This window comes from Rhinichthys klamathensis, unplaced genomic scaffold (assembly GCF_029890125.1).
Source record: "Rhinichthys klamathensis goyatoka isolate OS25496 unplaced genomic scaffold, OSU_Roscu_1.1 h1tg000098l_1, whole genome shotgun sequence".
Classification (NCBI taxonomy): Eukaryota; Metazoa; Chordata; class Actinopteri; order Cypriniformes; family Leuciscidae; genus Rhinichthys; species Rhinichthys klamathensis.
Window position 1 is genome coordinate 4,337,659 of NW_026606637.1, and position 25,170 is coordinate 4,362,828.

General features: G+C 39.4%; 2 protein-coding genes and 1 long non-coding RNA gene across 3 annotated transcripts; 2 read left to right on the forward strand and 1 right to left on the reverse strand.

The window, feature by feature from the left end:
* The first annotated feature begins 386 nt into the window (after window positions 1–386).
* Window positions 387–5,870, forward strand: mrpl45 (mitochondrial ribosomal protein L45). Its single transcript, XM_056252742.1, has 8 exons — window positions 387–497; window positions 757–949; window positions 3,891–4,008; window positions 4,103–4,201; window positions 4,918–4,966; window positions 5,073–5,222; window positions 5,300–5,473; window positions 5,679–5,870. Exons 1-8 carry the CDS (start codon window positions 435–437, stop codon window positions 5,775–5,777), a joined length of 945 nt encoding a protein of 314 aa, XP_056108717.1. The 5' UTR covers window positions 387–434; the 3' UTR covers window positions 5,778–5,870.
* A 1,246-nt stretch (window positions 5,871–7,116) lies between these two features.
* Window positions 7,117–23,324, reverse strand: gpr179 (G protein-coupled receptor 179). The gene is made up of 11 exons (XM_056252726.1): window positions 22,352–23,324; window positions 21,780–21,888; window positions 19,518–19,614; window positions 16,490–16,701; window positions 16,231–16,299; window positions 15,633–15,742; window positions 14,870–15,108; window positions 13,744–13,882; window positions 13,566–13,668; window positions 12,914–13,063; window positions 7,117–10,771 (listed from the first exon to the last, which is right to left on the reverse strand). Exons 1-11 carry the CDS (start codon window positions 23,245–23,247, stop codon window positions 7,556–7,558), a joined length of 5,340 nt encoding a protein of 1,779 aa, XP_056108701.1. The 5' UTR covers window positions 23,248–23,324; the 3' UTR covers window positions 7,117–7,555.
* Window positions 14,875–16,648, forward strand: LOC130086650 (uncharacterized). Its single transcript, XR_008807244.1, has 3 exons — window positions 14,875–15,015; window positions 16,161–16,317; window positions 16,520–16,648. It is a non-coding gene; the product is annotated as an uncharacterized LOC130086650 (long non-coding RNA).
* Window positions 23,325–25,170: the final 1,846 nt, after the last annotated feature.

The window sequence follows — 25,170 nt, forward strand, 5'->3', positions numbered from 1 at the left end:
TTTTGCAATGGACTGCTTGCATTTATAAAAGTATTACAAATTACAAGTGATTCATCTGTCTTCCAGCTTTCAAATTAGCTGGTAGCTTATTAAAAGCAGTCATGAAAAAAAAATGGAAATAAGATTTGTTTTAAAATGTCATGGGAAATAAAATCGTGTAAAATCGTACATTTCTATAGTGAATCTTGTTTTTTTAGATAAAAAAAAATTAAATCTTTTGTCGGCTGTAAAATGTTCTTTGAAAATACATCTATATAAAATTATCCGTAAAAAAAAAAAAAAACGTAATCCAGCAATGACAAACGACTGTCGCTCTGATAAGCGAGGTCAGATACTGTAGTGCCTCTCCTCTCCACCGGAGGGCGCTGATGACGGATCCGCACATGTTCGCCATTTTTAAGACGGTTACACGAAGAAGTCAGTGTTGGAAGAACATGGCGACATCCATTTGTAGGACGTTGAAATACTTTCAACCGATAACATGTCAAAATATTAAGGTATGAAATTATTCAAATATTACCTCAACAGGGCACATACATTTGAATGTGCAAATTAATGCTGCTCGCATAACTTCAGTGAACATGCATCTGAATGATATTCATTGAGTGTCAGCTAGAGACTTCAGTGCATGTTGTAAATGTTTGGGTGATTTATTTCCTTGTTTTTGTAAGGTAAAACAACAGCTTTTGTTAAAAATCAAATATTAATTTCATTTATACTCATTTATTGCCAAAATCCCTCTTTCGTATAACCCAGTATGCCGCGTCGTTGCTGGACGTGCGGTTGGTTCCGGTGTTGGTTCCGATCCGCACGAAGAAGCGCTACTTCATTCCTCCAGCGGTGAATGTGAAAGAGAGAACACAGACCGACCAGGAGGCTAAAGCCCGGGCTGCGGGGGTGGTGGTCCGACAGCAGTACATAGAGAGACCCATCAACATCTCGTGCACAGGTCCGCATGTCAAACTACTGTCATTCCCTGCACAAATATATGCAAACTCTTCCATTCCAATTAGTCTTGACACTCCTACTCATTCTTTAGTAATTAATAGTAAATTACTTGCACACTACTTTTAGAAATGTGTACATTGGCACAATTATTTCTAATGTCAGACGTAACCATAAGCCTACCGTTCAAATCGATTTTAAAGGGATATTTCACCCAAAATGAAAGTTCGGTCATTAATTACTCAGCCTCATGTCATTCCAAACCCGCAAGAATTTCGTTCATTTTCGAAACACAAATGAAGATATTTTTGAGGAAATCTGAGGGGTTTCTGTCCCTCCATTGACAGTTACGCAACTACCACTGATGCTTCAAAAAGTTCATAAAGAGACCGTAAAACTAATCCATATAAATTGAATGGTGTAGTCAAAATTTTATGAAGAGACTCGATCGCTTTATGAGATGAACAGATTTAATTTAGGCTTTTTGTTTCACTTATAAACATTCATCAACTCACACATCAGTTGTGTTAAACAGAAGCTCGAGCATGTTCGCTTGACGTGCGAGAACCAATGAGGTTCGTTCTTGTGTTACGCAGCAGTTTGAGCTGCAAGAGGTTTTCTCGCACTTCAAGCAGGTTCAGTTAAGCTTCTGTTTACGTTCGCTGATTAATGTTTATATGTGAATAAAAGCCTAAATTCAATCTTTTCGTCATATGAAGCGATCGATTCTCTTCAGAAAATTTGGATTAAACCTCTCAATTCATATGGATTAGTTTTATAATTCTTTATGAACTTTTGGAAGCATCAAAGTGGTAGTTGCGTAGACCAGTGGTTCCCAACCTTTTTTTGTCTGAGACCCCCTTTTTCCCATGAAAATATTTTAGGGCCCCCCTTCACATTTAATGATATTATCGCTCTTGTAAGCTTGCAGCAAGGATGACAAAATATGTTTTTTTCAAACAAATGGTATGTTTATGCACAAATAATAGCCTATAATATTGAAAATACAATAACAAAAACATCTCTAGGCCCTTTGTTATTTAAAAACGTAAGCCTAGGAGAAGCCTATAAATTGGCCCTATTTGAAATGCAAAAACAAAAATATTCTCACTGGTGTGTAGGTAAAAAAAAAAAAAGAATATAGGCTATTACTAAATGACTGCTGTCTGGGGCCTCAATACTTGCATGTTATTTGTGAGGTTTATCAATGTGAGGCTTTTTTCAATTTACGCTTTTGGCGCTATAGCGAGCGATAATAAACTTGCGTTTATAAACAGAATAATGTAGCCTGGGAAAACCCAGACAACTTCCGGCAAATTTAGATTTGCTCTGAAAGTTAGTCTGGCAAAGAGCTCATTCAAGCCCATTTCCAATCCGTCGAAATCGAGGCACCAATCAGAAACGTTGGGGCGGGCTTTACACGATGACGACAGCGCTGGGATTTTGAAGCAGATTTTGTAGCCTACATTACAAAGATGGATGCCGCCGTCGAACATCACTCGTTCGAATCAGCTATCGCGTCTGTTTTAAGCGATTTGAACGTTTCCTTTTTGTTAAAAACCGAGCAAAGAACAACACTCGGAGATGTGTCTCCGCCGCTCTGCATATGTTATCTCCTTCATCGCTCTGATTGGGTTTAGGTCTATCCGTGACGTCCGTTGGTGACGCCCCTCTGGAAATGATTTGTCTATGACGCTTTGCCAGACCATAACTCAGTTACAACTGAGAATGGTCTGGTTTTAACCAGGCTAAGAATAATGCGTCTTTCGGAAGAACATTGTAGCCGGAACTTCTCTCTGTGTACGTCTATGACGAGTCACACAGGTACTGGGCTACTCCGCAGAGGTAGCGATCCGAACCAGTGTAAAATAGTCCCAATGTAAACACTTATTATAGGTGTACCATAGTGGTTCAGGATAAGACAAAAACACAGATTGGAAAATGGATTCATGATGAACTCGCTCATTATATACATTTTGTAAATTTTGAACAGAAAAAGTTAAGGACTTTTATTTAATGCTCATTGCTCAAACCTTTCAAAATATGACGCGACCCCCCACAGAGCTCGCTGAGGCCCCCTTGTGGGCCGCGACCCCCCTGTTGGGAACCGATGGCGTAGACTGTCAAAATTGACAGACTGACTGTAAAATTGAGGAATAGAAATCTCTAAGATTTCATCAAAATGATCTTCATTTGTTTTTCGAAGATAAATGAACGTCTTATGGGTTTGGAACGACATGAGGGTGAGTAATTAATGACAGATTTTTAGGGTGAACTATCCCTTTAAGATCATCGCATGAAACACACTTCCGTTTGGGGTCAGTATGATTTTTGTTTTATTTGTTTATTTAAACTAAAGTAATAAAAATTGACAGTAATCACCTTTAATGTCACAAAAGCTTTCTATTTCAAATAAATTCTGTTCTTTTAAACTTTCTTTACATTAAAGAATCCTGAAAAAATGTATCACGGTTTCCACAAAAATATTAAACTGTTTTCAACTTTGTTAATAACAAAAAATGTTTCTCGAGCAGCAAATCAGAATATTAGAATGATTTCTGAAGGATCATATGACACTAACGACTGGAGTAATGATGCTGAAAATTCAACTTTGCCATCACACATTTGAAAGTTCTACTGTATTTTGAATCAAATAAATGTAGCCTTGGTGAGCATAGACTTTTACATACAAAAACATTTAATACATTAAAAAGTCACACCAACCCCCTAACGTTTGAATGTCAGTGTACCAAGTGTGTCCAAACCTTTTACTGGTTCTGTATTAGTTTTGTGATACATGTCTAGTTTTTTATCAGATCAGATTCATATTCAAAAGCTTGAAGTCTTGAGCATTGCTCTTCAGATGTTCAGATGATAAATTGTTAAACAAGTGATGTTGGATTTTCACATTATGGTTAGTCATCGAATGTGATCTTTTTTTCCAGCTGGAATCTTTGATCCGTACGTTCCTCCTGAAGGAGATGCTCGCCTCTCCACTCTGTCCAAAGAAGGTCTGAAACAGCGCACAGAACAGCTGCGTCAGAGTGCAGCGTCACAGCTGTCGTAAGGCCCACATCTGCCTCAGTGTTTCCTACTGCCAGTCAAATCCAACAGAACTATGCTGGGCTAATATTGGTATGGTTTTCTGTTTGACCAGGATTCGTAAAATAAAGGATCATGACCCCGATTTCTCCACTAAAGCATTTCCAGCACTAGCTCAACAGATCTTCATAGACGCTCATGCAGCACTCACACAGTAAGAAACAAATCTTATTTTAGCAACAATAGTTACTGCTTCAGAGTTGACTGTACTGTAAGATTTTTTTTTATGTTTTTGAAAGAAGTCTCTTCTGCTCACCAAGGCTACATTTGCAACATTACTACATTTACAAAATACAGCAAAAACAGTAATATTATTAAATATTTCAAAATAAAACTCAAACTGTTTTCTATTTGAATATTTTTTTAAATGTAATTTATTCCTGTGACGGCAAAGCTGAATTTTCAGCATCATTACTCCAGTCTTCAGTGTCATGATCCTTCAGAAATCATTCTGATATACTGATTGGCTGCTCAAGAAACAGTTATTATTATTATCAATGTTGAAATAGAAATCTTTTTCAACATTGTACACTAGCATTTAAAAGTTTGGGGTCAGTAAGAATTTTTTTTGGAATGAAATGAACACTTTTATTCAACAAGGATGACGGTAAAGACATTTATAACATTACAAAAGCTTTCTATTTCAGATTTTAAAAGTTAAAAATATTTCACAATATTACTGTTTTTACTGAATCAAATAAATGCAGCCTTGGTGAGCAGAGAAGATTTTCAAAAACATAAAAAAAATCTTACCCATCTAAAACTTTTGAACAGTAGTGTATGTGGTGTTCCTTGTCTTTTTTCAAATTTCCCCACTTATAACATCTATATTAATCATTATGTATTTGCATAAATGTCCTCTTTTCCCAGATTTAACAAAGAAAAGCTCCATTCTTTGGTGACAGAGAGGTGTTATCCTGTAAGTAAATCTGTATATTGATAATTCAATATATGATTTATAGTGCAGTGTGTCTTTGTTCAGCATTTCAGATTATCCAACCTGTGTGTGTGTGCATGTTTTGCAGGAGATGGTTCGCGGGAACCGTTATAAGACTCTACGCTGGCGCTTCATTGAATCACTGGAGCCGCCACGGGTGGTTCATACACGGTGTCCTGACATGATCAGCAAGGGCAACCTGTATGGCCAGGTGACTCTCCGCATGCATTCTAGACAGGTGAGTGAAGAAGAATGGGATTATATGGGATTACTGAGTTTGGGTTCATGATACCACTTCATCAATCCATCTCTCAGACATTAGCAGTCTATGACCGTTTTGGCCGGTTGATGCTGGGGGATGAGGATGAACCCAGAGATGTCCTGGAATACCTAGTGCTGGAGAGGCATCTGGTCAACCCTTATGGATGCTGGAGACTTCACGGAAAGATTGTTCCAGCATGGGCTCCCCCAAAAGATCCCATTATTAAGGTAAATGACTGCTGTTTGTTTCCATAAAAGTGATCATTTACTTTATATATATATATCAAGATATGAGTTTTTTTTAATACATTTTATGTGCAATTGAAAAACAATCTAATAAATGTGATGTTTGGATTAGTTGTGTGAAGGAGCAGAACGTGGAATTTTTAAAAGTGAGAGATGTTACTTAATATCTGACATCTGATTTCAACAGACTGTCATGATTCCTGGTCCGAAGCTGAAGCCCGATGATGAGTTTGAGAATCTGAATTACCAGGTACCAAAGCCGAAGGCAGTGCAGTGGAATAAGTAATTCTGAATGTGGTGCCTTACTCCGCCCAACACAGGTCCACTCTGTACAGACTGATTCCTGATAATCAAAATAAATATTACTGTATTTATTAAACCTTGGGTTGTTGCTTTTTCCCCACATTTAATTAAAACAAAGTTGAACTCGGGTACGTTGAAATACATGCACATATTGATTTGTTACCTACAGTGATCAACATGATGTTAATTCATTACACATGGAACTGGATGAAAATTGACACCTTGCAGTTGAAAAGTTTATTTCAGAATGCTCAATTGACAGACTTTCAAGAATATAAAAATAAAATGTTGCATTTTTTACTTTGACAGAAGTTAGTGGTAACTTCCTTTGGCTACTGTTGAAAATTGACTGTTGGTTCTTACAAAAATCTTACTTCATACAAAAGCGCAGTTTTTATGTTCCTGGTTTGAAAAGCTAACATTGCAAGTACATTCAAAATCACAGAATAACTAAAAAACAAACTCTAACACTGGTAGGAATTATAAGTGCAATCTAATGGTCATTACTTGTGCTAATCTCTAGTTATTTTAAGAAGAAAGCAGCATGTAAAAAGGTTGAAGTAAACACTTTTGTAAACCCTCATTTAGTTTCACATCCTCACACAATGGGACTTAAAATTGTATTCTAAAAAACAACAATAAGAATATTTTGGACTAAACCACTTAATTCACAAATCAAATTTAATCATATTTAAAACATGTTTTCTTAAAGATCAAGAGTTTGCTTTAGATAAAGATTATATTTTATGTCCATTTTACTGTAATTTCTCACAGTGTACGATTAAAAATGAGTAAAAGTCATGAACATCATGGGATTAATATTTAAATGTTTTGTGAAGCTATTTGTAATTAAAAGTGCTATAAACAATATTATGAAATCACAACGGTCTCTGTTATAAACCTAGGTTCTGTAAATGGCAAATAAAGCCTAGTTTTTTCCACAATCATAAACCTTGTTGGCCCTTGTATCACTTTGCACTTTAAGGTTTGCTAATATTTAGTTGACTGACATTTTTGAAGGGTAGAGTTTTGGAGGAGAAGGTATGTGGCTGAAAATGCCTGAAATCACACAATTACAACACTGTTGTATTAAGTATATATGGGTATGTAATAGCCGATACAGTAAAGTGTGACCCTTTTTAATTAATAATTTTTGAATGGGACTTATCAGGAAATACCATGGTGAGATCATGTAGATTTGTAAATTGTTAATCTTGTTGAAATGCCTTATTTGAGAATTTGAAGTAAAACTTATAACATGTTTGTCTAAACCATTTTAGTGCAGAGGCTAAAGATCTGTTTAAATTTAATTTAATTATTAACACCATCCAGAACAGCTTGTCTCTTCACTTACTTGCTTGATAATATTAGTGCAATGTTTGTTGACTGAAAATGTGTCAAATTAAACTTTCTAAATGTTCCACCTAAGCTATGTTGGTGATACAGGTTTTACTGACAACATAATCTACATAGCTATACGAACACAAATACACACAAAACAATACCAAATTAAACGGGATTTGTTTTAATGTAAGGCTAAAGGAAAATGTGCACAGGAGAGCAGTCTGTCTTGATATCAGTCAGTCTTCAATTTATTGAGCTGAGGAGGGAGAAGGTCGCCGTTCTTAAATGACGGTCTCAGTGAAATGTGCTGTTGGCAGTGGAGGGACATTCTGCATAAAGCTGAAATGTATGAACAGTGGTCCATTTTGTAATAAGTCTTTCAAGATATATAAAGCACAATGAAACTGCCCTTGTGGGTCACAAGTCTGAAGGAAAGATGAAGGCCTCTGCAGCAGTTTCTGCATCATCATCATCTTCCTCTGGTATCGTCTCCTCCCAAGTGAAGACATCTGAATTATCAAGCATTTGTATAGATTCTTGTCTGCCCCCTTCCATTTCCCAAGGGCACATCGCGTCACGCCGAGCTAGAGGTGGGTTAACCCTCGTCTCCTCTGTGGCCTGTGTGCCTGTGTCTGAAGGGTGTATGTCCTGGGCAGTTTGACTATTGCTGCTTTCTGTTATTGCTGCTGTTCTTATGTCATTTTCCAAAGGACTGGTAGATTCTTGAGCACTGTCTTGCCTTTTTGATGGGGAAGCATGAGTGCAGTCTTGTGGCACAGATTGTTTGGGGGATGCTTTTGCCTCCCATGGACAGACATTTGAATAGACACTTTCTTGCTTTTGCAAGGTTTTCACTGACTCACCTGTCTCCCATGGACAAACCTCTGCAAGAACACTATCTTGTTTCTGCAAGGCTTTCGCAGGCTCTCCTGTCTCCCATGGACAAACATCTGCAAGAACACTATCTTGTTTCTGCAAGATCTTTGTTGGCTCTGCTGTCTCCCATGGACAGACATCTGTATGAACACTGTCTTGTTTCTGCAAAGTATTGACTGGCTCTCCTGTCTCCCATGGACAGACATCTGTACGAACACTGTCTTGTTTCTGCAAAGTATTGACTGGCTCTCCTGTCTCCCATGGACAGACATCTGTATGAACACTGTCTTGTTTCTGCAAAGTATTGACTGGCTCTCCTGTCTCCCATGGACAGACATCTGTACGAACACTGTCTTGTTTCTGCAAAGTATTGACTGGCTCTCCTGTCTCCCATGGACAGACATCTGTACGAACACTATCTTGTTTCTGCAAAATCTTTGTTGGCTCTCCTGTCTCCCATGGACAGACATCTGTACGAACACTGTCTTGTTTCTGCAAGATCTTTGTTGGCTCTTCTGCCTCCCATGGACAAACATCTGCATAAACACTTTTCTGCTTCTGCAAGGTCTTGACAGTTTCACTTGTCTCCCATGGACAGACATCTCCACAGACACTTTCTTCTTTCTGTGTGGACTTCACAGACTCGTTTGTTTCCCATGGACACACAATTACACTAACAGTGTCTTGCTCTTGGTCTACTTGCATTGACTCCTTGTTCGTAGCACCTTCCCTCTCTTCTAACTTCTCAGAATCCCCTACTTCCCATGGACAGACAGTTGCTTTTTTAGTCATTGTCTCTTTTAAAGAGGATCTTGTAGTGTCTTTTGTTTTTGGCTCCGTCTCCCAAGGACTTATGTCAGTTACAGGTGGTGGGGGTTCAGGAAAATCACTTTCTTCTTGTTTCTGTGTTTCACTTGTTTCAACGGAACATGCAGCTCTCTGAGCTGGTTCTTGGTGTACTGGACTTACATTAACATAAATTACCCTTTCACCAGGTTTTATTGTGTCACTAGGAGTTTTGATAGATCCCTGTCTAACCTGAGAGCTATTTGTGTCTATTACATAAGAAGGGCATGCTTCAGGCTTTACATTTATCTGCTTCTGGGTGTCTCTAGACATAGGGACTTCAACAGTAGTATTACATATATTGTCTTCAGTGATCCTTGATGGGTCACTGTTGGTTTCCCAATGACAAACATCAGCACATATGCTCTTGGTTTGCAATTGCTCTACTTCCACAACTTCCCAAGGACAGACATCAGAAATGCTGGTTTGATGAAAAGGTTTTGGGACATCCCATGGACACACTTCAGTATTAGGAACAGACAATAAAGAATTTAGTTGGGAGTCAGGGGATTTGAAGCCAACATTACTTGTTGCCAAAGAGAGTACTTCCTTGTCACTGTATTGTCTTTGTAATACACTGTCGTTCACATTTTGCTTCTTGACTTCCGAGATAACCTCCTCTGACTCCCATGGACAGATGTGAACTGGAGCAGTATGTTTGGGGCTCCTCTCAGTAGAATCTGTAGATGGCAGCCGTATTGCTATTTGCTTTACAAGGAAAGGTTTTGTGCCTATGGTAGTCATAGCCCGTCTGTGTGTCTGCGGGGTACGTTTGTCTGAAGCTGCACTGCCTGGGGATAATCTCATGGATGTGGACTGGGATTTTTGTAGTGTTCCCTCCTTAACATGACTCTCTTGTAGGCCTTTCTCTTTGCTCATACTTCTTCCAACTTCCCCAATGCTTTTTGCTGTAAGGAGATTTTGGGTAGCAGAGCGGAAAGAGAAAGCCCGAAAATCCTTTGGCTTGTCTGAGAATGTAAGTGGCGACCCTGGAGCGCTACAGGAGATCGTAGGCTTGGCTTTTGTGTAATCAACATCTGACTGTATACCATTGCCAGTTTCTGTTGCAGTGGGAGTAGGAGGTGGTAAGTATTCCCAAGGACAAACGTATATTAGCGTTGGTGACGAGGCAGCACCAGGTGATTTGGGTTCTTCTTGATTTGATAGAGAATATGTGACATGTTTCTGATTCTTGTTTGCTGGCTGCTCCTCTGGAACCTCCCATGGGCAGACCTCTGCCTTGTCAAATGACTCTGAGAGCAAGGCACTTGAAGTCTGCTTCTTTATGTCGACATCCACAGTTAGCTGGGGTTTCTCTGCTGGGGTAGCTTTGCCAGGAAATGACACATTTTCAATGCTTCTACAAGTAGTCACAGAGCGATGGTCATTTCGTTCTATAACGCTGAGTGACTTTTGAAACCTGGTAGGCTCGGGAAGTAGAAGGTTAGTGTCTAACGATAGATTGTGGGCACTTGCAGACTTACAGATCAGCAATGTTGCATTGATGGATCCTGCGTCAGAATGCTGTGAAGCCCTTCTGTCTGTTATGCTCTTTATGGAGCAGTTTAAAAGGGAGACCTCTCTTTCTGGGGTACAGTCATAGGCACTATGGGACTTTCGCAGTTTTGGAGAGGGCTGCATTAAAGTTTCATTCATCATGTTAATGCTTGTGGTTTGATGACATTTGTAATAAGATCCGGATCGGGTTATAGTTCCTATTGCAGCACTGACATCCTTGTCTTCACGGCTGCATTGCCTGCTTAAACTTTCTGGAATCTCAGTGATCCGTTTTATAAGGGATCGTCCAATACTGAGGCGAGAGCTTCGCTTCTTTGGAAGGTGAGGATTGCTGTTTGCCATCCTCTTGGTCTTGTGGACTTCCAACTGAGAATACAGTTTCTTCAGCTCATCCTGGTGCAGAGGAGAAAAAGGGTTTCAGTTGAGGAAAGTCATTGGGAGCAATACAGTAGGACGGTTTTTGAGATGGTATGTACTGTACAAATCATGATGTTCAAAAGGCACCAAATTACAGGGTAATATTTTAAAAAAGGGCAAGTTAAAGGCAAAGGAGGAGGAGGAGAAGGAGGAGGCTAGCATAAGTAATAATACTGTATTTATTTGTAAGTTGATGTTTAATAATAAAGATGCTCAGGGGATGTTGGCTTATGGGGAGCCAGGTTTAAGTCTCATTCCCCCCTCTCTCCCTATTTAAAAATATCAGAAATACATACAACACAGAAAAATACTTTTATTTATCTTGTAATTTGTGAGCTTTTTGTTATTTTTAAGTTACAGGTATACTTCATTTTCCGCATTCTGCTCCGTCTCATGCACTGTTGTGTTAGCACAGCTTTCAAAGTATACTCAACCTTGGATGGACGAGTTCGACACATGCGCAGTACAATTGCTTTTTTTATACTCTACCAGACATCAGAGGGCAGCACTGAGTCTTGTCATTTACAAGACATTCGCTCGGAAGTATAGAAGGAAAGTAGTGGTTTCGCCATTGTATGCAAAGTTTAGAACAAGAAACAAAACAAAAACTATGGAGAAGAATATTGTTTTGTATTGTTCTTTCTGTATATTTCTTTTACCCCTTTCAAACAGAGCGTTAATCCCAGAAAATTGCCATATAATTGCTAGAGTGCCTTCTGTGTGACCGCAAACACGTTTTGGGATTGACCATAACGTGCCCTGTGTGAGCAAAAGGCAGGACCAATGCCATATGGGGTGTGTCGTAGTGATGACGCTGAAGCTGAGATGGTTCGCGATGCGCTAGTTTATGATCGAATCAGAAAAAAAATGCACGTGGTTTCTCAAAAGAGAAATCGCAGATCATAAGCAAACTTAGACACTGCGGAGACATTCCACGTCACATCCTGATGTCTTGGTCTTCCAGAAAATCACTGACAGTGTGAATTAACAAAAATCAAACGACACATTATCAGTGTATTTTCCGGAATCTCTGTGTGAAAGTGTTTTTTTTTTTTTTTACTGCTGCACAGTACATCACAACCATAGACAGTAAAAGAAATGGACACAGCGACCCCATAGACTTCAACGGAGAAAAGTGAAGTCAATTAGAAGCACTCACTTCCTGGTAGCTGAGCGCACTGCGCAGGCTCAAACTGAGCTTGACGACGTAGATGTGACGTGAGCAACCTGTCTGACTGTTGTACGTCTTCTAGTAGCTGTGCCAAGAGAAATCTCAATCATTCCCTTTCGAATCTTCCAGAGAATGAGAGCGTGAGTAGGAGCTGTCCATGAGCTAGCAGCAGGATCAACTTTATGACTCTCAATGGGCTTCTCCCTTGACTTTATGCCTCCACGTCCCCCTGCGAGCTTCTCCTCCCATCTATATGGTAATTTCTCTACTGTGCGACAGAGAGTCGCGTGGTTATGACGCAACCGTTAGCCCATTTTTACAAAAACTGCTTCTACGGGCCAGATACAAGGTAATGGAGCCTTTTATACATTGTCGTGTTTCTTTAGAAATAAACAATGGACAAATGGAGTCTTTAAATGCCTCAGATGTAAAGTTATTCGCTGTCAAACTGACGCCAAAATGAATGGGAGTCAATGGATTGCTAACAGCTGGTGAAGGCTTGCTAGCCAACGGCGGCCCCCGGGGAGACTTCAGTTTCCGGCTGATGGATTACCCCCTTGATCACGACTGTGCATACTCTTCTGTCTCAACATTCACCTTGCACATGCTCTGTCGTACACAACACAAAAAATCGGGTTGCATGCGTACAGTGCAGCGGACCTGATGACGAAAATTATGTCGCACAGACAGTGCACAGACCGTTGCACAACGCAGATGGACGAAGTATACATTGAGCTTTTGTGTAACGTTTATGAAAATTTATTATATGAGAATTTAGACTTTGTTAATATTAGTTTACTAATTTACTTTGCTGAAAAGGTAAAATGTACGCTTTTAATGTAATTCCTAAGTAGACATTGTCATAAAGTGTTAGTATGTGTCCTTTTCTTAAAATGGAGGTGTGAGCATGTGTGTTAGTAGGGCTGCGGCAGGGCGAAGTGTTTTACCCGAATGTCATCAGGGTCCAGGTTGTGGTCATTCCAACAGTTAGAGGTGAAACTACTGTTGAGGTAAGAACATGAGCGTCGCAATTCCACTTCATCCTCGTATACCTCTGCAGCTATTTCCTCTCGGCCTGGCCGTGACATGTAAAGAAACTGCAACAAACACCAACGCTGATTTGTACATAGGGTAAGCTACACAACAAATGTGAGAAATGTGACAGAATTTAATAAATAGAATATAGTTTGCATGTATATGCTATGTATTAAAAATATGTATTTTGCTGGAAATGTACATACTTTTGAGTGTGTAATACATTTTTGTAGGACTTACTACTACATCATAAAAGGTTCTACTTTGTGTTGCCAAAAACCTCTACTCTTCTGCTACGCAATTTGATATTTGCCAGCAAGCATGCATAGATGCACACTTCAAAAATTCACCAGAGAATTCATCATGCAAGCTCCATTGGCTTACTATTTTTAATATACTAAAATTTTATTCTAATCAGGCATAATATTTAGGACATTACAGTGAATTAGGATGCAAGAAGTGTTTTATGTGTTATTTGGATATGCCAATTGTGATACCTACTATATAATTAATGAATAGGTTAAAAAACATTGCATAAGTAAAAAATGACACTTTAGACAGTACCTTGGGTAGAAAGAGCAGGCCGAGTGTTACAGTAATTGTGACATGCGTGTGAGTGAAGAACAGCAAGAGCATCCAGTCAGGATGAATCGATGGCCTGGCAAATCTGAAAGTGACACGAACAAAGAAGTCAACAGAACAAACTCTTATTTGTTAAAGCAAAACAACTTTATTCCCCCACCTGAGAAGATGAAACACGGAGGAGAGGAGTAGCTCATTGTGGATAGCGATGCTCATGTGACGTGGTTCGTGAAATGCTGAAGGGACCGTCTTCACTGCACTGCACAGGAAACTGCCCCAGCACAGAAACAACAGCTCCGCTGAGAGTGAAAAACAACGTACTTTTTTATTACAAAGCTTTTGTTTGTCACATACACAAATGTACACAGCAGAAATAACTTTTTATGAGGAATTTTTTTATTTATTATTATTATTATTATTTATTCTTAGGCTTACTCCATTTGGTTTGAGCTACCTTTTCTAATGTTTTCTTTAAAAAACAATGATCTTGGCACAATTGTAAATGTTTACAGAGCTTATCTCTGTGATATAGTTTCCTGTTTAATGGTTTTCTTGACATGTTACAATAGTTATCACAATAGTTTTAATTAAGTACATCCCAAGCAACGCATGTTTTTTTCCTAAAAAATGTTAACCTTGAAATTACAATCTTCAGACAGTTACACCAACTATAAATTTGAACCCTATCAAAATATCAAAATGACTTCATCTTAAAACGTTAATCATGGAAGACATGTATTTAAGTTGTATGAATTGCATTTTAATGTTTTAAATTTTTTAATAACTTAAGTCCAAACTAAAAAGTGAGCATCAAAACTAAATGGAAGAAAGCTATTTATGTACAAACATCAACAGAAGAAGGGATATGTATTTAGAAAATATACAGTGTTACGTATTATAGGCTAGTGTAGCAGTATAAAAAATGCAAGGTTTATTTTGTGTAAGCTGTCTGAATATGCCAGAATGGTTGTATAAATCTATTTTATCTCCTGGTGTCATTTCAGTTCAGTCCCTCATTTACTTATGACATTATAGCAGTAACATCATTATTTTTGTGGTATTTTATTAGTATGGCAGGTAGTGGTTAATGCTGAATCATATCCAATGACAATGGTACTGTGTTCAAATCATCAACTAAATGCTTCAAAGAACATTAAATTATCCAGGAGCATTCATCCTTTCATTTGTCTGATCTACTAATGTGCCCCAATTTCAATTAATCTCTCTGCCAGACACCCAAGAAAACCCATGGACTACTGCCACCAGTCAGAAATGACATCACTTACCCACAGCCATCATGTAGTCCCACCGGTCCAGGTCGCACACATTGAAGCCTTGTCCTTCTGAGGTGGAGGAAATGATCAGCAATGGGACATTTCGGTCTCGATTCTGCAGGACGCCAACTGTCCATGCACACAGGAACCAGCTGACAGTAAGCACTATAACTCCCAGCATCCTCAGCACACCCGTGGTGGTGATGTATGGCACTCTCTGGGCTGTACGCGACAGGAAAACCCTCAGAACCCTGGAAATATGGCACATCACATAGACTGATTCATTTTGGGAGTTTAATTGGGTTACTTAGTCAGATCTTTTCTTTTTTTTTTTTTTTTTTACAGACTTCTAGTGTAGTCTTAAAGGTGCACGCAGTTATTTTTCCCTAATTACATACAAAACAATAACACTTTAGAAAAAAAAGTAGAAAAAAAATCATTTATGTGCACTCATCTGTAGCCTAATAAAAGCTGTTTAAATTTACCAGCAGCGGTTCAACTCATGGAGGCCGACGCGTTGTAGCGACCTTGTTATTGGACACGTTTGTTAAGGGACTAAATTGATTCGAAATTCTACAATTTATTCATATCAATCAATATATACCTATACATTTCTACAATTCTACAATAAACCAGTACCACAAAAACACATGAAAAATGATTCAGTGCATCTTTAAGAATTGCATCTTATTACACAACATTGACAGATGTGCAGGCGGGACAGTTAGAAGGGAGGGTTGAGTTTGATAAAGGACTGGACTGAAGTGCCACAGACCGGTACATCTTGAGTGTCACAGTTCCATAAACAATGGCAAAGCCAAGCAGACGGACCCAGCGGAGTAGGATACACCGGAAAGTGCTGGGTTTGAAGTATAGAATGAAGACCTGAAAACAAGAATAAAATGAACTGAAATTATTGGTGGAAGGTGCAAAAAATGCTTATTTTACAATGCATAATGATGAAAAAATGTACTCTGTAATTATATTTTCAAACTCATGTTGTTCTAATCCCATATCCCAAAATTCGTTTAGAAGTGTCTTATGTTCACCAAGGCTGCGTTTATTTGATCAAAAGTAAAACAGTAATATTGTGAACTATTATTACAATCTAAAATAACTGTTTTCCATTCGGAAATATTTTAAAATGTAATTTATTCCTGTAATGGCCAAGCCGATTTTTCAGCAGCTGAACGTCTTCAGTGACACATGATCCTTCAGAAATCATTTTAATGTGCTCATTGTTCAGTAACTCTAGTAAACAAGTAAATTGTGTAATTTCTTGATCATTTTCTGCCTCCATAAGTGCCACCCAGCTATTATGATTTCAACTGCAGTGCAGTAATCTGAAAAGAAGCTTTGAATCCCACACTCACTGGAAAGTAAAGCAACAGAGAGCCACACAGGATCATCTCCAGCAGCAAAAGCCCCGACGATCGGATCCGCTGAGAGACAGAAAGATGGTGAGAGGGGAAGCAGAGGTGAAATTACAGCTGTCAAGCGTGCATCAAGTTTGTGCACATGTGGGACCTCTTTGCCTGTGTTTGAAATGATGCATCATAACACGTGGCATTTTAAGATATATCATGTTAAGAGAGACCGTCATGTCATATTAATCGCATGCCGAAATCTTACCTTGGTTCTTCTGCACTGATATGCTACCAGCATGCTAATAAGCACAAGGACCATGAAGAGACCCTGCACAGCCAGGACGCCCGTTCTCAGGAGCCAGTCTTCCTGCACCCAACACGGGCCTCCGTCCTCACACTCAGCACAGCCGGGCCAACAGGGCAGACACACAGGGACTTCTGGGTAACAAGCCTGGGTACCATTCACACGGTTGTTCCCTGTAACACCATATATCATCATCGTTTTTCTTTTTTAAATAAACCCATTTTAAGTGTATTTAATTAATACTTTCACCTATATAATCATATAGCTTAATTATCAAAAATACAAACAACATGAGTTGCATTAACTATGCACCTTGGTCTAAAATCATGACCCCTCTGTTTGGATGGGTGTGTCCAGGGCCTAAAATTAACACTCGTCAAGCGCCAAATGCAAGTAAAAACTGGTGTTGGCGAGTATATGAAACCGTGTCAGTCGCCAGTTGGCTGGTGACATTTTTATGAGTTCTAACAATGCAAGACATGAGAACAGGAACGTGAACAAATGTGAGCCAGTGCTGCATCGTCACGAAAGTTTAAGCCTTGCCCATTTAAATATTCAAACGCAAGAAGACACAAATGGGATCTCAGTTTATTATTGTATGGGTAGTTTTCTGTGAGAAGCCCAGAAATCTGCATCTCAGACAGGTCACGATTACAGAATTGGGCGCTTCTCGTTGTCTTGCGCTTGAACGGATATATTCAAACCAAATTATGTCAAAATGCCAGTCTTGCAAGTATCTCCGTAAACATAGTCAGTTATGTCTTAAGTGAACTTAAGTACTGATGTTTATCAGTATATTGGACCTGTGCATTAGCTCTTAAAGTGACAGCAGCCTAATATTCCTGCTGCTGGCTGTGTTTTTAACAGTGTCGTAACTGGGTGGGAAAGGATTGTGTGTGTTTGTGTGTTTTGGGGCTACTAATACAATGCTATATCATATATGTTATGTACAATAATCCATGTTCAATTTTAATTGTACATTGAGGTTAAAGCAACACCAAGTAGAGGTCTGCACGGGCTTTAAACTGAAGCCCGAACCCGGCCCGTACCCGCGATCATTTAACCCGACCCGACAATTACATTTACATATTAAGCCCGAACCCGACCCGAACCCGAGGTCCATTCTGTTTCTCACAGCAATACCATTTTTGCAATATGCTATGTTGTATTTAATGATTGCTTGACATATTAAACAAATACATGGAGGCGCAGTGGCCCTATCAGCAGGCAGCACAGCAGTAAGAGAAAAAACTTACCAAGTAATTTTTTGCTTTATCAGACTCATGGTTTGCTTGTTGTCGTCGGCTGTTTGTATTGTGACTGAAATAGCGCGCGAGAGCGGTAGCACATGCGCAAAACAGTTTTGTGATATAAATGATATGATAAAATAAAACAAATAATTAAAAATATTATATTCATATATCATTATATTTGAGAGAGAGAGCCTGTATGCACATATTGCACATCTGCGGACGTAGCCTATACTTTCTCTCTCGCGCGTGCCGGTCACCACAACACAGCAAGCAGGCAAAGCACACGGCACGCAAACTATATATAGCCTATTTAGTTTTTCTTAGTTAAACCCGAACCCGACCCGAACCCGAGGCTGTTCATTAACATTAACCCGAACCCGACCTGAAACCCGCACATTTTTCGGGACCCGTCGGGCTCGGGTCGGGTAGCAGACCTCTAACACCAAGTAACTTTTCCTCTGCAGTCGCCCTACAGGCTGGAAGCGGAATTGTCCATTACTGCTGTTGTAAATAATTTAGCCTACCGCATCCTACTGTCGCACGAGCACGCACGCACATGCTCTCTGTTTATCCAGCACCGGCTTTGGAATCATGATGACAATTTAAAAGCTACCCGGCTGCTAGGTATCTTACATGTAGTTGTAGTCTACTGTCGAGTACGCTCCACCTATCGGCAATTGTAATGCTTGCCGTAAAGCAAGTCAAATTTGTAGTTTTCTTATGTCTCATTCGGACTACAGAAACGCGACCCGATCTGGCAATCTTACATAGCGTGGATATATCAGATAAAGGACCGCAAAGCGGTGGCATAAGTGCATTTCACCACGTCACGACTTGATGAACCACTGAAACGATTTTGAAAACATTCTTTTAAGGTAAAAAATCTTACTTAGTGTTGCTTTAATTTATCAATATGTTTTCATCCTTAAAATCTACTATAATACAATACATTGTTAATCCCGAGATTCTTCACGTCAGTGAATAAATACATAAATCCCCTTTAACTGTTTGTGTGACCCCATGGTCAGGTGGTAAAACTTTTTTTAAACGTGTCTGGGTTCTAGTCCGCCCTCGTATAGGTTTCTCAGAGAGTCTCCGCAACATCTTTTCGCGATAGATTGAAGCGCTCGTCTGTGCGAAGCCTGATAACAGCGGCAATGAACACTCAGCATGATTTAAAAAACATCTCATCCCAGCGCCAGATCGCCTCTTATTTAACAAACGAACAAAATGAATATTCTGCTTGCTGGAGATGTTTCATTAGGTACATCCATGCCGCAAGATGTTTCAAAAAGTGGTGGGGACAATATTGACTCTGGCAAAAAGTGGTGGGGACAAATTACGCCTATGGTTTTTAATACTATTTAAACAACAAAAGACAAAGAAAATCCCTCACTGCTCTATATTGAATAACTTTTGTTACTTTAATAAGGATTAATCTGTTTCATGCCTGGTAAAAAAAAAATATTTATGTTCGGTAAAAAGTTAGTTTTAGGCCCTATCGTTTCTGCCATATATAAAGAGAGGCAAAGCTCAATCGTTCCAAAGAAAACAGAACAAATTATGTACAAAAATACATCAAAGCTATGGTTTAATGCCTTTCTGCTATAACTTTGACCCTTGCCCAATCATTAATTGAGATACTTTTATATGGCATCATGTTAGCTATATATTATATTATCAAATAAATCTAAACCCACTTTGCAACTGATTTTTGATTATTTCAAGCCTCTTACTTTTGTTTTGTATGTCTGGAACTGGACTGTAGTAGCCCTTTTTACATCGGCAGCAGTACTGACCCATCCGGAAGCCCTGTTGCGGGATGGGCTCACACTACGGGGAAGAGAAAGAACGAGAGGTGAAGTCAAAAGTATGCTCATCTGTTTTACCTTCATCTGTAAGCAAACGACTTGCTCCTAGAAAGGGGAAATCAACACAGATGTTTCTGCCAGTATGATTGTGTTCTCTCTGCTTTCTGCCATTAATTGCATGTGTGGTCTCTCATCAGCAGTTTATCTGTGAGAGTCGGCTGACCCACCCATCAGACTTAATCTAAGCTAAATCCTAAATGGAGGGGTAATACCTCTATTGGCAGAGCTTTATCTTTTTATTCAAGGAAATCCAGCACTGTTCACATACATTTTATATTTTCACTTAAGAACAAGATTCTTGTTTATAAGAGGATATTGTCCTCCTGAAGAGGAGCAATTGAGAATAAATAAAATGATAATAATTACTTACGCTATGTATCTCTATTCAGTATCTATTCATAAAAATGAAATTTAGTTGATTCTTAAATTGGAGTAATGTTTTATTTTACAGATCAGTGTCAAGTAATTCTTCAGTAAAACCAGCACTTTACTGAGCAGTATGCAACCTTTAAAATATGCATGGGACTATATCATAGATCACGTCAATCTAATGTTTCATGCAATTAATGCATTGTTATGACACAAAACTGTTCTATTAATACGTTACTCCTTAGGCGGATCAACTCAATTCTCATTAAATTCGTTCAGTGTGCCAAATCCTGCCGTTGCTTAACCTGCCAACACCTGTGAGCTTGTGCTCTGGTAGGTCATGATGATGGGGGGGTCTGAGTCTTGTGGAAGGGGTCAGAGAGAGAGAGAGAGTGTGTGTGTGTGTGTGTGGGGTGGTGGGGGGTGGGGGGTTGTTGGGTTGTGGTGTGTGAGCATCCCAGGATTATCAGCCTAATCCTTCAGATCATCCTGCACCCAGTGCTCACATCTTTAAATAGAAGGTCTGGATGAAAGTGGGAGTATGATGATGGAAAACAGTGGGAGCAGGAAATGGGAAATGTATATAGGCTAACAGTCCAGCAATACAACGTGTAAAGCAGGTGATGTTTGAATATGTTACTTAATAATAATCCAACATAATATTGAGATGCCAGATCTGATGGCAACAGGCATTATGAAATGTGTAGTATTCAAGTTAAAAGGATTGTTAACCCAAAAATGCCCCTTTTTTTCATAATTTGACATTCTTAAGTGAAATACTGACAAAAATATTTCGAAGAATGTTGGTAATCAAACAGTTTTGATTACAATTGACTTCCACTGTATGGAGAAATAAAAATAAATAAAAAACTGAAGCATTTATGTCCCACAAAGGAAAGAAAGTCATAGATTTGCAAAGACATAAAGAATAAGTTTTGACAGAATTTAAATGTACCCCTGTAATTTCCCAAGTACATATCATCTCAATTGTGTCAATTAGTAAGGAATGTCAATCCAAAAACATGATGATATATACAGGAAAAGAGGAGAGCATAGCTGATAACAAAATTCTAATGCTATCATAATAGCTACATTACAGTGGAGAATGAAACATGCTCACAAAGACACTTACAAAAATAAATCACTTCACCACAAATATCCTCTTGACATTTAGTGACAGAATATTTTGAGTGGATCTCTGAATGTTTTCTGGCCCTGCTTGTCCCTGGTTAGTGAAATCCACCCATGCAGCCTATAATATCATTCTGACCATCTGAAGAAGAGCTCTGAACTTACAATGTAGCAGCTTCTTGTATGACAATGAAAACAGATTGACCTTTAAAGTAATTTTAAATACCCAAATGGTGTTAAGAACCTACTTTCAGTTTTTATATATATAAAAAGATTTGGTGATACTTTACAATAAGGTTCTATTCATTAACTGTATGCATTATGTGAGCTAACAATCTTTATTAATCTATGTTAATTACTAAATATACTAATACATTTTTTATACCAATACAAAACAATGGGACCGCAGAAGTCGTGGAACAACATAAGGTTAAGCAAAAAATTAGTTTTCATTTGGGGTGAACTATCCCTTTAACTAATGAATTAAACCTTACTGCAAAGTGTTGCCAAAATTTTAATGAAACTTTATGACATGCACACATGGCATCGAGACCAGTGAGGTGTCTGCAGTAGGTCCCATATGGAAAGTATTGGAGAAAGTATTGGTCAATGACGGTGTACTCTCACCTCCATGCTGGTACGATTACATTGGTGTGTGTTTGCAAACCAGAAGTCTCCACTGGCACACTGATCCACATTGAATCCCTGGACATTGACATCAATACGGATCACACCCCTACCACCAGAACGCATAGAGAGACGACAAAGGTACGGTAGTGACAACAAAGTAACAGTAATGACGGAAGACTTGAAATGAAATGAATTGGATAGTTAACCTAAAAATGGACATTCTGTCATCATTTGCTCACCCTCATGTCATTCCAAATCTGATGACTCTCTTTCTTCAGTGAAATACAAAATTGAAGTCAATGGGGTCCGATGGGGTTCTGTTTCAGACCCCATTGAGTTTCATTGTATGGACAAAAAGAAACAGAAACATTCTTCAAAATATCTTATTTTGTATCCCACAGAAGAAAGTCAGTTATCAAGATACATAATGAGTAAAAGATGACAGAATATCAAATTTTAAGGGGACTATCCATTCAAGTGCATGGCCAGAGATTATTGAAAGACATACAAATTTGAGCATACAAAAACGAGAAACTATTTAAACAAGAAGTTGAAGAAAGTGCACTGACCTAAACTCTGGGCTGAGGTCTGGCTTCAATCCGTAAAATGGCATTGAGAGGCTGAGTAACCACCCTGGCAAAAAGCGGCCATCAACACACTCAAGGAAAGGGACTTCGCCCCACAGAACCCCGCTGCTATTTATCACATAACTATCCCCACGTGCCCACTTGGGAGTATCTAGGGTACTTAGGTCATTTAGAAGAACCCGTTTAGACAAGATATGGAGGGGTGGTGAGCTAGACTTGAATGAATCAAACCAGCTTTGGTCAGGGCTAGGAGGACGGAAGCTGCTCCAGACAGACGTCAGGTCCTGCAGGAGAATGTCCTGGGTTGTGCCTTTGGAGGCATGGAGCACCAATTGGGGCTGTTGGATTGTGGGGTCTGCGTCGAATGTTAGAAAAGCTCGTCTGACCAGGCCTGGCCTGTCCCCTTCGAGCATGGCCCGGACCAGTGCGTGGTACCACTCGATATCCTCTCGTACACTTGTTTCTCTCAGCTCACTAGCTTGAAATATCAGGTTGAGGAAGTTGGCCGCATTGGTCAGAGACGCTATGGCTTGGTGCAAGAGAGGGAGAAGCTCTCTAGGTGGAGATCTCCGCTGAACAAGCAGCTGGAATGTCTGTGTGCAGGTGGAGGAGGACAAGGAGGACGAATCGCCAAAGTAGAGGTAGTTCTCCACGGAAGACCGGTCCTCCTCCGTGCTCACTTTTACAGGAGCCGGACTGGTGGGTGGGGGGCTGGGTGACAAGCTGTTCCCTGCTAGGGTATTTGGGTCAGTAAGACAAGGTGTTGGGGTGAACTCCAAGCTGGACGTGTCCTCAACTTCAGACACAGTGCTGAGCTGAGCAGAAAGCAGGCTAGGCAGTAGAAGCAGAAGAGGTAGCACACAAGCACACAGGCCCATCCTTGTAGAAACTTCTCCTCCAATGCTTTTTGTCAAGGAAAAGATCAGCTTTTGCTTTTTCTCACATCCTGAAAGATGCTTTCAAAGTGCAGCCCTCCATTTCTTCTCTTTCCCTGGCTTTTCTTCTTCTCTCCTATTCTTGTTAACCGATTGACACAGGTGTCAGTTTGAGTGCAACCGCACTTTGTTGCAAACAACTGTGTCAAATAAGTGTGCGTTCACACACGGACTGACATGCACTACTCATTTTCGAAGATGAAGATGAAGCTCAACAACATTTATGCTCCGTGCGTCCTACAATAAGTTGGTCAGGTCCTTTCTGGATGTGATGCTGGAGTTAACAGGCCTGCAAGAAACTGGAGTGAGTAACAAAGATCAACAAGAAACCGAGAACATGTGGAACACCCCTGTTTCTCTCTCTCTGCTTACCTCTTCACTTGCTCTGCAGTCCTCCTGTAAATCTCTCCCACTCTCCCATCTCTTTCGCTCCCTCTCCCAATCTCCCAGTTGTGGTGAGTGCTGAGAGAGGCACATCTGTTAATGTTGGATTGTTATGATGAGTGTATGTGCATGAGGATGGGCTGATGGATGAGAGGATGGGAGGGTAATCCTCTCGGTTGGGTATGCATCAGAATCTCACCGCTTTGTGGATTAACCCAACACTCCCCGGCTGGGTCAGTCATGAGTGGTCTTTTATGGACTGTGACATTGTGAATATGTGCATGCAGCGGTTTACAAGTCTGCATCTGTTTGGCAGATGAAGTGCACTGAAATGCTAATCTCTGATAAGCAAATTGCGTTTTGTAACTGCAAATATGTTGTGCATCAATCAGGGAAATTAAAAAAAGAAAGAAAGAAGAAAGCATGTTGCACATGTGTATAAATGAATGAATGTCTGTCAAAGATGTGTATGTGAGTGAGATAGAGAGAGATGATTCAGACAAATCCAGTCATACTGGGTAATGCAGGCAAATCCTTGTTTTGGTGCCATGGCAACAGGGTTCTGAGATTCAACACTCATTCCTGTGGGGCCCCACCCCCACTCAGGACTGCAGAGGCTGTGACTGTGTGTGTGTGTGTGTGTGTGTGTGTGTGTGTGTGTGTGTGAGTGTGCCCCTAAACATATGTGTGTGTGTCTATGTACATGCACTCCCTTCTCAAAACCTGAACTGTGTAAATGTTTTTTTTTTTTTATGGATACATGTGTGTTTGTGTGTGTTAGGCTATGTGTCACAGTACTGTGTGCATTTAATTGGAGAGGATGATGTCAATGTATGCAATATTTCTCAGATGAAGTACTGTGAAAACACATTTCTTCTGGATATTTGTGTAAACCCATAACTGTATTAAAACCCATAAACTCCTTGTGAACAGCAGGTTTTAAAGGGCTCTATGGGCATGTGTAAATTGTTTGTGTATAGCGACATCATTCGGTCGGTCAAAGAAATTGCATTTCACAAATACAGCTCGAATTTAAAGTCTTGACCACAGAACAATGGGTGGATGTAAACAATAACTGTATTTTGTCTCAATAGGCCTTTAATTGGCATACACATCATGCGCAGTGATTTTGCAATATGTACAGGCATAGATGATAATATAATACTTTTGGAAAATTACATGCTACATTCCATCTAGAACTAACAGAATTATGCTACTTCTTTTCAAATTATTATTGCTGCCGCTTTTATTATAGCATATTAATTCAAATGCATTGAAATGTTTGTACTTTAAAAAATGTATTTGTTGCACCATTTAAGATTAAAATGGTAAAAACATTTCCATGTACATTCGTAAAAACCCTGTTGATAAAAACAGCCTATGTTATGATCAATTATTAGTTTAAATAAGTTATCATTTTTACATGCTACATAATGAATAACTGGCATGTCCAGTATCATGATATTATTTTGGTTCTATTTC

Excerpts from the sequence above, each read along its gene's own strand:
- gpr179 (XM_056252726.1), bottom strand. The coding sequence starts at position 23,247 with ATGGGCCTGTGTGCTTGTGTGCTACCTCTTCTGCTTCTACTGCCTAGC. Across the intron at positions 16,702-19,517 it reads TCCAGACATACAAAACAAAA|GGAACAACCGTGTGAATGGT; the intron begins GTAAGAGGCTTG and ends ATGGTGTTACAG. Across the intron at positions 15,743-16,230 it reads CTCTGTTGCTTTACTTTCCA|GTCTTCATTCTATACTTCAA; the intron begins GTGAGTGTGGGA and ends TCTTGTTTTCAG.
- mrpl45 (XM_056252742.1), top strand. The coding sequence starts at position 435 with ATGGCGACATCCATTTGTAGGACGTTGAAATACTTTCAACCGATAACA. Across the intron at positions 950-3,890 it reads CATCAACATCTCGTGCACAG|CTGGAATCTTTGATCCGTAC; the intron begins GTCCGCATGTCA and ends CTTTTTTTCCAG. Across the intron at positions 4,009-4,102 it reads AGTGCAGCGTCACAGCTGTC|GATTCGTAAAATAAAGGATC; the intron begins GTAAGGCCCACA and ends CTGTTTGACCAG.